Source organism: Passer montanus, unplaced genomic scaffold (assembly GCF_014805655.1).
Source record: "Passer montanus isolate IOZ18808 unplaced genomic scaffold, ASM1480565v1 scaffold265, whole genome shotgun sequence".
Lineage (NCBI taxonomy): Eukaryota > Metazoa > Chordata > Aves > Passeriformes > Passeridae > Passer > Passer montanus.
The window spans coordinates 133984-148376 of record NW_024367317.1 but is presented as its reverse complement, the minus strand read 5'-3'; the positions used below and the strand labels follow the sequence as shown (position 1 = coordinate 148376).

At 53.3% G+C, this 14393-nt stretch overlaps 1 protein-coding gene and 1 long non-coding RNA gene across 2 annotated transcripts; one reads left to right on the top strand and one right to left on the bottom strand.

Moving 5' to 3' along the window:
* Positions 1 to 1234: 1234 nt before the first annotated feature.
* Positions 1235 to 2426, top strand: LOC120503667 (zinc finger protein 239-like). The gene has a single exon (XM_039712384.1). The coding sequence runs from the start codon at positions 1235 to 1237 to the stop codon at positions 2015 to 2017; it is 783 nt and encodes a 260-aa protein (XP_039568318.1). The 3' UTR covers positions 2018 to 2426.
* Positions 2427 to 8633: 6207 nt separating this feature from the next.
* LOC120503665 lies at positions 8634 to 12236 on the bottom strand. Its single transcript, XR_005627810.1, has 4 exons — positions 12143 to 12236; positions 10907 to 11003; positions 10291 to 10368; positions 8634 to 9271 (listed from the first exon to the last, which is right to left on the bottom strand). It is a non-coding gene; the product is annotated as an uncharacterized LOC120503665 (long non-coding RNA).
* Positions 12237 to 14393: the final 2157 nt, after the last annotated feature.

Here is a 14393-nt window from a genome sequence, read left to right as displayed (position 1 = left end):
CATAGGGACCTTCCCACTGTTTGGTGACTGAATTCCACACCCGAACCTTTGCTCGAGACTGATGTGCCTCGTCTGCAGCCTGCAACAAGAGATGGTGATTCAAAAGGACAAGGTTATTTGAGTTCTGCTGCACCATAAGATGATTGATGGTGTACAATGTTTTTGCCAACCGACTGTGCGGGGTTTCACTCCCTCGGTGCCCCGTTCCCGGAGCCCCCACAGCCCGCGGCAGGAGTGGGGATGGAGCCGGCACAGCTTGAGATGGGCAGCACAGGGCTTTTGGCTGTTCCCAGCACTGGGGGCGGGGGAACCTGGCCCGGGAAAAAGGAGAGGGAAACTGGCAAAACTGGGGGCTGCAGATCCAAACTGGGGCTGGCTGGGGACCCTGGCTGGGCACTGCCAGCCCTTGGTGCTCCTCTAGGGAGATCTGGGAGGGGGGAACGCTGAGAGGCCTGGGGGATCCCAGGAGTGGTATCAAGGCAGTGACTGGGATTGTACTGGGATCATATTGGGATCATACCGGGAGCAGCTGGGCCCATGCCAGGGCAGACTGCAATCACACTGAGGGAGACTGGGATCATACTGGGATGGAGTAAGTGTCGCTCTAGGACACGAAATAAAATGACGTGGACACTGGATTCTCCAAGGTAAAAAAAGAAGGAAAGTTTAATTCTGACTTCTGAAAGTTTAATTTATAGATTTCCAAAAGTGACAGTGGATTGGAGGATGACAGTGCCACCTCTCCAATGACACTGGACAAACCAACAGTCCATCAAATTTCTCCTCCTCCATAAAAGAATGCAAAACAGTAAGTTATTTACATAAAGTGCGTGAGAAAGTTTGTTACAAGAATGTAAACATCAGAAGGCTTAGAAGGAACTTAAAAAAACAGGGCAACATCTGACCCTTTTCCATTAAAAAAAAAAAGAAAAAATGAACAATGTGAAAAAAGAAAAATGAACAATGTTCTGTGTCCATTTGTGGAGGAATCATTGGAGTGATCACTCGCATTGTCTGCATCCAAGTCATCACTCAGTGATTCACCCACTTGATGCCTTTCAGGTTGGTCACAGTTTCCATTTTGCCCGTCGGCCGGATTCTGTCTCTGCGGTCACAGGTCAGGTCAAACACACTTTGAAGGTACCCAGCATACCCCAGGATCTGTGGATACGCAAGCATACCCATGCCCCAAAGCGATAAGATCATAGGGACCTTCCCACGTGTCCACCGTGACATGCACATACTTGAGCCGACCAAACTCAGCAATCTGGGTGACATTGGTCTGCCAAAGCTCCAAGGCCCTAAGGCCTCTGGGGTTTACCCCTGCCAGCAAAGGTGCAGCGAGCACGTGACAGTCGTCACACAACTCGACAATGTCATGAGCCTCAGTTGGTCCACCCTGATTACCCACCAGAGCAGCCACACAGGAGAACAGCCCTACGAGTGTGGGAAGTGTGGGAAGAGCTTCAGGACGAGCTCTGATCTGATCTGCCACCACAGGAGCCACACTGGGGAACGACCCTACGAGTGTGGGCAATGTGGGAAGAGCTTCAGCCACAGCTCCCACCTGATCTGCCACATGGGAATCCACACTGGGGAGCAGCCCTATGAGTGTGGGCAATGTGGTAAGAGCTTCAGTGAGAGCTCCAACCTGATCCGCCACTGGAGAATCCACACGGGAGAACGGCCTTACAAGTGTGAGGAGTGTGGGAAGAGCTTCTGTGAGCATGCCAACTTGACTGTCCACCAGAGGAGCCACACTGGGGAACGGCCCTATGAGTGTGACAAATGCAGCAAGAGGTTTCAGACCAGCTCCAGTCTCCTCCAGCACCAGCGCATTCACACAGAGGAGAGGCCCTTCCGCTGCCATGACTGCAGCAAGGGCTTTAGGCACAAGTGCAGCCTCGTCACTCACCAGCGCATCCACACCGGGGAGAGGCCCTACGAGTGTCCCCAGTGTGGGAAGAGCTTCTCACAGAGGTCAGCCTTGACCCAACACCAATGCAGCCAGCACTGAGGGAAGCCGTGGGAGTGCCCTGAGTACAGGAACAGCTTTGTGTGCTGCTCCAGCTCCCCAGCTCCATCCCCCACAGGAGGATCCATACTGGATGATCCCCAGTGACCCCCGGTGCTGGGGCAGAGCCCCAGTGATCCATGCTGCTGGTGATCCATGTTGGGAAGACACCTGGCTGGGGGCTCCACATTCTCCTGGCTCCCTGTGGGCACCTGGACACATCCACTGACCAACATCAGAAATCCATTGTGGAGAGCAGATTTGTCAACTTCTGACCCCAGAAAAATCTTACTTTTTGTGTCTTTTGATGGCATCAAGTAACACTGGCTGGCCTTTGAGGTCTTCTCCAACATAAATCCATCCTTTTAGTTCTCTCTGGCCCATGGGAATCTTCCACAGCCAAATGGGGTTGGACTGGGGCAAAACCCATGATTCTGGAGGTGGTGGGGTAGAAACCCCTCCAAAAAAAGTTCTGTCCATCCACCCAAGCATGTGGATGCTCTGCTGGCAGGGACACGTAGATTCTTTTGTTTTGGCCTTCAAACACAAAGGTTTCTGTTCATACCTTTGAAAGCCCTGAAACTGGGGTAAAAATAAAGACATTGAACTAAGGCATGGATGAGGATATGTGGTTACACAGCCATGGGTGGGGACCTGAGTTGGAAGTGGCCATGGGGGGACATGGAAGGACATGAACATGGATGGGAACATGAACTGGGACAGCATCAATGCCACCACAGTGCCGCCAGCACCAGCACCTTCATCTCAGCCATGGTGAAGCGCTGCCTGGTGCAGTTCCTGCCACCATTGTGATGTCCCAGCTGAATGTCACCCCTACCAGGGCAGGATGGGAACTTGTTCAGCTGGTGACAAGTGGCCCAGGAGCAAGTGACAGCCACCAGGGTGTCCCAGGGCCATTGCGCTCAGGGGACTCCAAACACCCCTGGGGACAGGGCAGGGGTCAGTGTCACCTGTGGGGTCATGTGGGCCCATGCTGGGTGTCACCAGAGGCGTCCTGGGGGCAGGGTCCCCACAGGTGTGGTAACATTGTCCCTTGGTGTGTGTCCTGGTGGCATTGTGTCCCTTCCGTTTGTCCCCATCCCCTGCCATGGCTCCCTGTCACCCCTCTGTGTGTCCCTGTGCCCCCTGCGAGTCCCTGTCCCCATCTCCCCCGTTTGTTCTTGTCTCCTTCTGTGTGTCCCAGTCCCTCCCACTATGTCCCTGTTCCCTGCTCCCGCTGGGGCAAAGTCCCCGAGGTCCCTGGCCCGGGGCAGGGTGTCCCTCTGTCCTGCAGGGTGTCCCCCTGTCCCTCAGCATGTTCCCATGGCTGCTGCTGGTGCTGAGCACAGGTAGGGGCACGCCTCAACACCCTGTGACAGCCTGTGACCCTGTGACAACCATTGTCCTCTGATTTTGGGTCCTCCCTCCCCCAATTTTGGGCCCTTTCCCCGTGTTTTGGGTCCTTCCCCACCCATTTTGGATCCTTTCCCCCCTATTTTGAGTACTTTCCCCTCTGGTTTGGATCCTTTCCCCCAATTTTTGGAACTCTCCCCTTGCTTCTGGTACATTTTTGCATGCATCCCCCCCACCCAATCCCTTTTCCAGCCCTTAACTCCCCTCACACCTCATCTCCTGTCCCCCGCAGGCATGTCCCCAGATGTCCCCACTGTGCCACATGGACTTGGTGCTCACCATCCTGGACGCCCTCGAGTCCCCGGCCCAGGACTGTGGCTCTCCTCTTCCAGGAGATCCAGAGCTGGTCTGGCTTCCAGGGGACACTGGTGGCACCGGGGCTCAGGGTGGGTGGCCTGGTGGGGTTGGTGGGAGGGGGTTTGGGGTCATCTTGGGACTGACCGTGGGTCTTGTCCACTCTGCAGTGAGGAGGGGCCCCAGCCAGGGAGCCTAAGATGGACCGTGGCGGGAGAGGTTGGACACAGGTCCAGATGGACACCAGAGCCATGGATCCCAGTCTGGATGGTACCACGGGGACCAGGGTGGGGGGACACAGGGACTGTCTCCAAAGTCCCCAAGGTCGCCTTGGGGCATGCTACAGCCAGGGCAGCACGGGGGCACGGGGCAGCATCCTCGGGGGGATGTGTGGGGTGGAAGTGGCGGGGGGTGACCCCAAAAATGTCTCACCTGCCACCCATAGGATGTGAGCCACCCTCGCTTTGGGGCGCTGGTGACAAATTGGCGGGTGGAGGTGACAGAAAGTGCAGGTGCCACCTCGGGGATGGCAGAGAGAGGGGGTCCTGCGGTGTCCCCATGGTGACCCCCCGCTGAGGGGCACCCCAGGGGGACAAAGGGGGACTCAGGGGTGTCCCCAGGTTTCGGGGGAGTGGGGGAGAGGGGTCTGGTCCTGCCTGCTCCTGGGGCATGGGGGTGGCAGGGCACATGTCACTCTGTCCCCCCATCACCCTGTTCCTCTGTCCCTGGCAGGGATGGGGGCTGGCGTGGGCAGCCACTGGGTGGGGACCCCCTGGGTAGGCAGGAGAACCCAAAAATTGGGACCCCTGGGTGGGCAGGGGCTCCTTGGGGATGTGGGACCCCACAAATTTGGGACACCTGGTGTGGGCACCCAAAAAATTGGGACACCTGGATGGGCAGATTTGGAACCCTAAATATTGGGGACCCCTCAAGGTGGGGATGCCAGGTTGGGGATGCCCATCCCACCATGCCCAAATCCAGCCCCTGGACTACCCAAAATAACTCTCCCCATCCCAAACCCACCCAGGGACTCCCAAAATCCCTCTCCCAACCCCACAACTGCAAATCCAGCCCCAAAAATGCCTCCCCCCATCCCGCCACCCCAAATTCCTTCCCACAAAAAGACTCCCCCGCCTCCCACCACACCCAAATTCAGCCCCTGGACCCCCCCAAACGTGACTCTGCCCATCCCACCAACCCCAAATCCAGCCCCAGGATCCCCCAAAATTACTCTCCTCATCCCACCACCCCGAAATCCACCCCCTGAACCCCACAAACTCTACTCCCCCCCTCACCCCCCGATGGAGGTGGAAGCCCACCCGGCCCCATCCTGAGTTCCCCGCCCTACTGAAGATCTACAAATGGCACCATGACCGCTGCCACCCCTGGAGGGGACACCGAGAGGGTTGGGGGTCCCGAGGTGCCAGCGCTGGGCACGGCTGCAGGGCTGGAAATGCTCCTGCAGCCACCCTGACACCGGGGGCGACAGGGATGTCCCCAAGGCCAGTGCACGCTGGTCCCTGTTCCAGAGGGTGTTTTCCACCCCCTCCAAGCACCCAAAGAGCCACAGGGACCCGAGGGGACACGAGGAGACATGAGGGGACACAAGGGGACAAGGCCACCCCTGCCGTGGTACCTGCACCCCGTGGGCAGGAGGAGGGGACACAGCAACAGCGGAGCCAGGGCAGAGCTGGGGGTGCAGGATGGGGCAGGTGAGGGGGGCATGGGTGGGGGCTGAGGGGTTATGGGGTGGGGGAAAATTTAGGGTGATGGGTGGGGGGGTGATGATTTTTGGGGTGATTATGATGGTTGGGGGGTGATGATGGGGATGGTTTTGAGGGTGATGGGTTATGGGATAGTGATGATGATGGGTGGGGGATGATGAATTTTGGGGCTGACAATGATGGGTGGGCAGTGATGGGGATGGTTTGGGTGTCAGTTTGGGGGGGTGATGAATTTTGGGGTGATGATGGTGTTGGGTGGGGGTGATGAATTTTGGGGTGTGGGGTGGCAGGTGCTGGTCTGGCACAGCCCCCCAGGGTGCCTGGTCCTCCCTGTCCCCAGGGGATGTTCCTGCATGTCCCCATGCCAGGCCTGGCACTGATGATGGCACCGGGCCATGCCCCATGGTTGCCGTCCCCACGGGGCAGACACGGAGCCACCCCAGCTTGGCCCCACGTCAACTCGTCACTGTCATACTGTCACACCCTCCAGCATTGCCACCCCATGGCCACGTGTCTACTGGCACTGCCACGCTCATGGTGGCATCTCCATGGCTGTGTGTGTCCTGCTATCACCACACCCATGGTGGCACCTCCATGGCTGCTTGTCCCCTGGTGTCGCCACACTCGTGGTGGCACCTCCATGGCCACCAGGAGCGGAAGGGAGATATGAAGAGCCCCCGGTGGTGCTGTTGTCGCTGTCCATGCCTGTCCTGTCACAGCTCTGCCACCTCCGGCCGTCTGGCTCAGCCTTTATCCCACTCCTGGCCCGCCCCTTTCCCTCTCACTCCGGGAATCAGTGGCTCTGGCAGGGATTAATCTGAATGTGGGGGCTCCACAGGAGAGCCCGATCCTGGGCAGACGGACCCGGCCGGGGCTGAGCGGGACCCGGGCGAGGGGTGGGGGAAAGGCACGGTTCAGCAGTCATGGGAAGGACAACGCCTGGAGAAACCTTTCCAGGAAACAAACGTTTCACCCCCTTCCGCTTCTTGCCCCGGATACCCCCCTTCCCCGTCGGGGCCCCTGGGAGCGGGACGAGTGAAGCCAGCCATGGACAAGGACCCTGGGAAGGGACAGAGATCCAGGGAAGTGGCAGGGACCCTGGTAAGTGTCAGGGACCCGCGGAAATAAGAGGGACCGGGAGGTTTTGGGACTCAGTGGGGCTGGGGATGTGTGTGGGGGAAGGGTCTGGGTTGGGCCAAGGCTCCGCTCCTCCCGCACCACCCCCCGCGTCCCACTGCTGGCAATGTCACCAGCGGGTGACCAGCGAGGACGGGCAGGTCTGAGCACCAGGACAGGGGATCCAGGAGCTGCCATGGGTGGAGATTGGGGCGTTCAGGGGGAAGGGGGACTCAATTTCCAGCACCCCCAGCCCCCCTCCGTCTGTTCCCCCCAGCTGTCAATCAAACCCTCACTGCTGGGGATACCCAAAAACCACGGGGACCCCCCCTGACCCCTCCCCACCTGCCCAGCCAGGGGGGAGCTGAACTTGAGCAACAGGGACACGTGATGGGGTGTCCACTGCTCCCAGTGCCCCCTCCCAGTGCTCCCAGTTCTCCTTACAGCTCCCAGCAGGATTCCCTGGTTCCCCTCCCTGCTCCCAGTTCCAACCAGTGCTCCCAGCTGACTCTCAGTTCACTCCTGGTGGACTCAGTGTTGCTCCCTGCAGTGCCATCCCAGTTTCACCCCTTATCTCCCTACAAGTGCTCCCAGTGCCATCCCCGTGTCACTCCCAGACTCTCCTCAGTGCTCCCAGTTCACTCCCAGTGCTCCCAGTCACCCCCTGGCTCCCTCCACCATCTTTTCAATTCCTCTCGAGTCTGGGCTCACCCCAAACTGACTCTGGCTCTTTCAGATTCATCAAGGGCAGAGCAAAGGGGAATTTCTGTGGAAACTGCAGAACCCCTGTCAGCACCAGAATTCCCAGTGTTTCACCCACTGTCCCAAGGCAACACCTAAACCCAGCTTTTCCCAACTAAACCCGGCTTTTCCCACCACCAACTCTGGAAAATTGCCTGTACCAAGGACCCAAAATCCTGGACACAGCATCAAAGTAGAGACACCAAACTTCCTGTGACCCCCAAATCCTGCAGCTGCTTTGCCAGCCTGGAGAACAACTCAAGATCACCCAGAGCACAGAGTTGGGGACAAGGACACCCCAAGACCCTCAGACCTCCTAGGGGGAGGTGGGGGGTGAGGACATCAAGACTCCCCAGGCCTGAAGAGGTGCCTGCAATGGCCCCTCAACCCTGTTGGGATGATCCCCCCGAGTTCAAACCCCCACATGGCTCCCCCTGAGTTGTATTGATTGGGTTTTACCTGGGTTTCCTTTGTTTCCAGGGAAGATTTCTGCAGGGATTGAGCCATCCCCATGGCTAATAATAACCTGCCTTTCTCCCACCCCTGTGTTATGAAGAATTCATCCAGATGTGTCACAAATGACCTCCACTTCTTTCAAACAGGTAAAAGATACCACCTTTTCCCTGCTCTGGTCTGTCCCCACAGGGAGGACTTTGGTGTCTGTGCCAAGGGCTGTGCAGCCACTTTGGGGTGGAGCAGGGGCTGAGGTGGGTGGATGTGGAGCAGAGATCCTCCCCACCTTCAGGACTTGCTCTGCCCACCCCAAACACACACTTCAGTTGTTTTGACCCATTTAACCATTTCTCCAGTCTCCTCCACCAACCAGCATCAGCCACTGTCAGAAAATCTTGCTGTTTTCAATGGCTGCAGCTTTAAGTTCGACATGGCAAAAGTTTGGGGTGCTGGAGACAGCAGGGATTTCCAGCCTGTGTGTTCCATACTTTGTCTAAAAAGCTGTTGATATCTGGATGTTTAGACACTTTCTGAGTTGCATTTAACATTTGAAGATGTAAAAAGCTTCATCTCCACAGCACACCTCAAGGTTCACTCCACTAATCCCAGAGCAATTCCTGCCCTCTGCCTGAAGACCCCAGTCCCAGCCCACTTTAGGCTGCTCTAATTCAGCACTGCCAGTCCCACCCTGATGGACTGAAGTGCCTGCAGTCCATTTCATGAGGCTCAAAGCTAACAGGAAGTTCTCAGCTTTAATTTTCAGCTGGCTTAGCCCTGAAGCAGGTCACCAGAGTCACCTAAATCCCCAGAAATGCCCCAGGGAAGGGACAAAGTGCCCAGCCAAGGTGCTGAAGTGGTGACTTCCACTGTGCCAACAGCAGTCCTGGGACTGCAGCCTCAGATCCCTGGGGAGCCACATTTCCTCAGGAGCAGCTGTCTGATGGATGTTTAAAAACATCTTTAGCAATTAAGACGGTTCTTAAGCAAGAACTTTGCATCTTTAGCAGTTCAGATGGACAGTTCTTTCCTGTGCCTCCATGACAGCCTTCAAAATGGAGCAAACCCAGTGATTTCAGGACACGAAAGATCCCTGCAGGAGGAGCTCAAGCTCCCAGATGTGTCCCCAGTCCTTCCCTCTCTGTTGCCAGCAGAGCTTTAGGACAGCACCCAGAGCCCCCGTGCTCACAGCAGGTGAGCTCAGCTCAGCTGGCAGTGAGGTTGTGCCAGCTCCCATTCTGGCAGCCCAGAGCTGGGGGGGCTCGTGGTGGGTCACGGTGGGCACAGACTCAGCCGTTCACCCACAGGTCTGTGTTGTCCCAGGATTCACAACAAAATCTCTTTCTCCCACCCTGTCAGAGAGAGCAAAGTCCCAGCACCTGCTGCAAGATTCAAGTCTCCATGCACAGGATTTCTGCCAGGGACAAGGGGACACTCAGCCTCCCCCAGGCAGCACGTCCTGCTCTGTTATACACCACAGCCATGGCCATTCTGGGGCCAGAGCAGCAGCAAGTTCAGGCTGAAGAGAAAGTTCTTGTCAGAGCCCTTACAGCTCACACCCGTGTTCCCAGCAACACTCAGAAGGTCACAGTGTGGTTGCCAGGTGAAGAATCATTTGCACCTGGTGGGTTTGATGCCTTAGGATTTTAGCTTTTATATTTTTCATATATTTTTAATCCTGCAATTCTTTACTGTATAACTATAAACTCCATATACAGTGTTAGCTACTGCTTTCCCATTTTGGTCAGACAAAACAATTCTTCTTCAGGCCTGGGAATCAAGGACACCTTACTGCCTCAGGCCCTGAGAAATGTAGACAAAAGTGAGTTTGGGGGGAGCAAACCTGGGGTAAATTACTTCATTACCTGAAGCTGTAATTGGAATATTAACCCCCCAATATGCAAATGGACCCAATTTATAAAACTGTGAAAACCTGTCACCTGTCATCCATTTTTTGAGTGTAGCTCCTGGGGTGGGGGCTTTGTCTGCCTGAGATGTACCTGAAGGCCCTTCAATAAATATAACTGCTCTTAATTCCCTTAATTTTGTCTGGCCTCTGTTTTTACCTCTGTTTTAAGGTAGCCCCAGAAAAGGCATCAGGTTAATACAATGCTTATTTTTAAAAACCCATTGGCCTATGGAACCACACAATGCTTTTTCTGTAGGAAGAAGACCTGGAAAGCAACCAGCCCAGTTGTGCCAACTTCTACCAGTTCAGGTGTGACTTAGGGGTTGCCAACCACCAGGGACCACCAAAGAGACCCCCCAGGACAGAAGGACATGTGCAGAAAGGGACATTATGTTCATAATTTTGAGGAATGATTTTTGATTCTCATATGTATGTTTATTCCAGGAAAATCAGTGAGTATGTATATAAACAATAGAAACAATTTGTGTCAGTTTGGTGGAGTTACACCCCACACATGCAGCCAAATAAAGAATACCTGCTTTCTACAGGAAAACACATGAAACAGTTCCTCAAACATAGAACTGAAATGCACAAGGGAGAAAATGTTCACAAAATGTCAGTAAACTCACCCCAAGGCGCCAAGACCCATGAAATGGAGTCAGACAATTCAATTTAAACAGCAGAATATGACAGGCTCCTTATCTTTGCTTTGCAAAAGAACAACAAGTACAGTGTGTCCACTTAAGGCAATTCAGAACTGCCAGTCTCGAATTCCTGAATTATTCTGGAATAACGCATTCCTCAAGTTCCCCTGAAGCTGGGAATTTGTACTAAACACAGACAGGTTATGGAGCCATGACAAGCTAGCTCTGATGTTAGAAAACATCTCAGTGTGTGGACAGGAGCTGCACCACACACTGTAAAGTGAAATTGCTGAAGGAGCACAGTGGGTCCCAGGGAACTCTGATTCCTGCAGAACCTCATCTGAGGACATGGATGGGCCGACCCAGCTGCACTGGGATCACAGATCACTGCACTTCCAGCTGCCACATCACACATCACCTCATCCTCACATTCCTACTGAATGTTTATCACTGTGAATGACAGGGGAATTGGGTGGGGAGTAGCAGCAAATTGATATTTACTGACTTTCTGAATTATCTAAAGGAAATGCAATCAATTGTCATGCCAACATTTATTACTAATTTTATGCAATTAAGTAATTTCATGAAATGTATCTCTTACCATGCCAACAAAGACATTTCCTTCAAAGGAAAATGAGAGTGCTTCAAACCATGGCATAGATGGGCCTCATTAAAGCAGGGCTTCTACAGTTCTCTTTCTGTAAACCATGAAAAATTCCCATGATTAAGAGGGTTTTTTTCAAACCTGACTTTCATGGCAGTTCACTTGTGCCCTGTGAGTTCCACCTTAAAAAGCTTTTGAAGAGATTGTTTTATCTGCAATGGTTTTGTGCCTGTAATCAGGAAGTATTTTATTCTTTTCACCACTGCTGCTCCTTTAGAGTAGGTTTGCCTGAGGAGAATAGAAGCTCCAAAATGCAGGTGTGAGCAGGCTACTACGCCTGGAGAAATCAGAGCAGAGTTCAGATCTGGGATTTGAGGAGTCCCAACTGATTGGAAGCTGGAGAATGTTGTCCTGATTTTCAAGAAGGGCAAGAAGGAGGACCCCAGACACTACAGGGCTGTGAGTCTCACTTCAATACCTGATAAAATCACAGAAAAGTTTATTCTGGGAAGTATTGAAAAACACCTGGAGGACAATACAGGCATCAGTCAGAGTCAGCACGGCCTCCTAAGGAGAAAGTCTTGCTTGTGAAATCTGAGTTCCTTCTAGGACAGGGGAACCCACTTGGTTGATCCAGGAAAGCCAGTAGATGGAATCTTTCTGGATTTCAGCAAAGCTTTTGATAGTGTGTCTCCCAGAATGCTTCTGGACAAAGTCTCCAGCACACAGCTGGATAAACACATTGTGGATGGGTGAGCAGCTGGCTCACGGGTCAGGCACCGAGGGTGGCAGTGGCTGGGGTGACACCACGCTGGCAGTGGTCACCAGAGGGTTCTGCAGGGCTCCTCCCAACATCTTCCTTAACGACCTGAACACAGCACTTGAAGGGATAATCAGCAAATCTGCTGATGACACCAAACTGGGAGGAGTTGTCACTGCCTGGAGGGCAGAGAGGCTCTGCAGAGAGACCTCCCAAATATCAGTCACCAGCGGTGTGGAGTTTAACAAGGCAAGGGGCAGATCCTGCCCCTGGCTTGGCTATGGACTGGGGAATTGGAGGCTGGAGAGCAGCTGCGGGGAGGGACCCGGGGGTCCTGGCCAAGGGCAAGCTGAACATGAGCCAGCAGTGCCCTGGCAGTCCAAAGTGCCACCGCGTCCTGGGGCAGCAGCCCAGCATCAGCAGCCGGGCCAGGGAGGGGATTGTCACTCTGCTCTGCCCCGGGGTGGCCTCACCTTGAACGACACCGGTGAATTCTCTCGCCGTACGCGACAGCCTGGCCGTCCCGCTCCGAGACCAAAGAGCGAGAGTGCAGCTGCCCCAACCTCGTCTCTTTTACCTGCCCCCCATTCTCCCGGTATCTCTGTCCCCCACCCCCTTCGAGAGAAATTCCCAAAACCCAGAGGAGTTTCCCTTCCCCCAGTCATCAGTGCTTCTTAACAACTCAGTGGGGGGAAATTCCACGAGTAACAAAGAAACAAAAGGAAAGGGAAAAAAAAAAAAAAAAAACAAACAACAACCAACGGGTCACAAGGATGGGGAAGGGTCTGGAGGGGTCTGTGAGGAACAGGTGAGGACACTTGGTTTGTTCAGCTGGAGGAGACTCAGGTGAGACCTCGCTGAGCTCTTCAACATCTTCCCGAGGGGCAGTGCGGGGCCAGCAGCAATCTCTTCACTCTCATCAGCAGGGGAATGGCTGGAGATGAGTCAGGGGAGGGTTAGGCTGGATATCAGGAGAAAGTTTTTCACCTGGAGGAGGGCTGAGCACTGGAACAGGGTCCCCAGGGAAGTGGTCCCTGTGCCAAGTCTGTCTTGGGACAAGAAGCATTTGGACAACGCTCTCAGGCCCATGGTGGGATTGCTGTGGTGTCCTGTGCAGGGCCAGGAGCTGGATGCAATGATCCTGGGTCAGTGGGCGCCCCTTCCAACTCAGCACGTTCTGTGCTTCCCTGAGATTACTTCAGCAACCAGCACTCAGCTTTCACTCCAGAATAAAGCTGTTCCAGCCTGGTGAACACAGACATTCCACCCCTCCTAAGTAGAGCATCTACAATATTCCTTAACTTCTTTGGATGAAAGAAATTAACTGCATTTAAGCATCACTCTAACAATTCCATGCCCTTACTTACTGGTTATTTGTGTATTTTGTGCATCTTCAATTTTATAACATTATTCAGCATCGCTCCCTGGAGGAAAACAGCATCTACCCAGATTCCTAAGTTCTCCTGTGCTCACTCTCCACCTTACTGTTATCTCTGCTTACATGTGCAAAACCAGCTGCTGCTGACACAATCCTAGCTCTGACTGAAGGGTTCCCACCCAAAATGCTGCCTTCACTTCTGATGAGAGGAATGGCAGATTTGTCTTTACAAACAAGCTGTGGGGCTGCTGGTAGATAAAGCTAGCACTGGGAGATAAAAGAAACTGTGGGAAGGATTCCACTGATTAATTAATGGAAAAAAATATTTGCTTTTACAAATGAACTTAAGGTTTTCTGATAAATTAAATTAGACATTGATAGATGAAAGAAACAATGGGAAGAAAAAGCCCTAAGTTCCATAAGAATTAAAAATTAAAAAGAAGGATTATACATTAGAGGGAAATCTTTGATATCAGGCATTCTGGGAAGTCTGTACCTCTCAAGTACCTCAGAAATGGGGAAAGAGAGAAGTGAAATGCGGCCAGGAAATTGGGATAAAAAGGGAGGCTGAGTCCTCCAAAAATTGGAGAGACCCCAGGGGAATGTCCCATGGCCTCTCCTTTATTCAAATAAAGTCAAAGGACTCTTCTGTCTTCTTTTTGGACATAAACCTCTGATGTTTGTGGATTAATTTTCCTTATAATACCAACCAATTAATTCTGCAAGTTCAGTATGGAATCATGCCCAGCTGGGACTTTTGCCTCAATAGCATTCACAGAAGGCATCACCCTCAGGCCATGGCAAACAGGGTACTGGTGTGGGGGGAGGGCACCTGGCCAGGTCATGATGGGAAGAGTGGGGCCATGGGAGTTGGTTTGCTGCTAGAACTTTCCTATATTTGGTCAGGTTTCTGATTCTCGCTCTCAGTTGGCTCAGTACCTGGTACAAATAAGATCATGGCCAAGTTTGTGTTTGTGATTGGACCTTTGCCCTCAGACACCTCTGTCTATGCCTGACTGCCTTTGCCATGCTGGGTCTTTGGATCTTGTCCCCATCCACATTTGTTATCTTTGTCATTAAAGTTTTTATTTTCTGGGCAAGTTCATTGTGCCTGTTCCTCTGATTTATGCCACGCTTCCCCCCAGCTGAGCCAGACTTGGGATCACAGCCAGCTCAGAGCTACAGAAGAAATCTAAATTGGGTTTCTGCACCAAACCACAGCAGGATTTGTGCAGCTGGCCATTCAGAATATGAACACACAAACAAATCCATATTTCTAAAGGTATTTTACTTTTCATCCACCATTTTTTAAAGGCAGATTGCACCAAAAACCTATTATATCCTTG

Bases quoted from the DNA above. Each gene is read 5' to 3' on its own strand.
- LOC120503667 (XM_039712384.1), top strand. From the start codon at position 1,235: ATGCACATACTTGAGCCGACCAAACTCAGCAATCTGGGTGACATTGGT.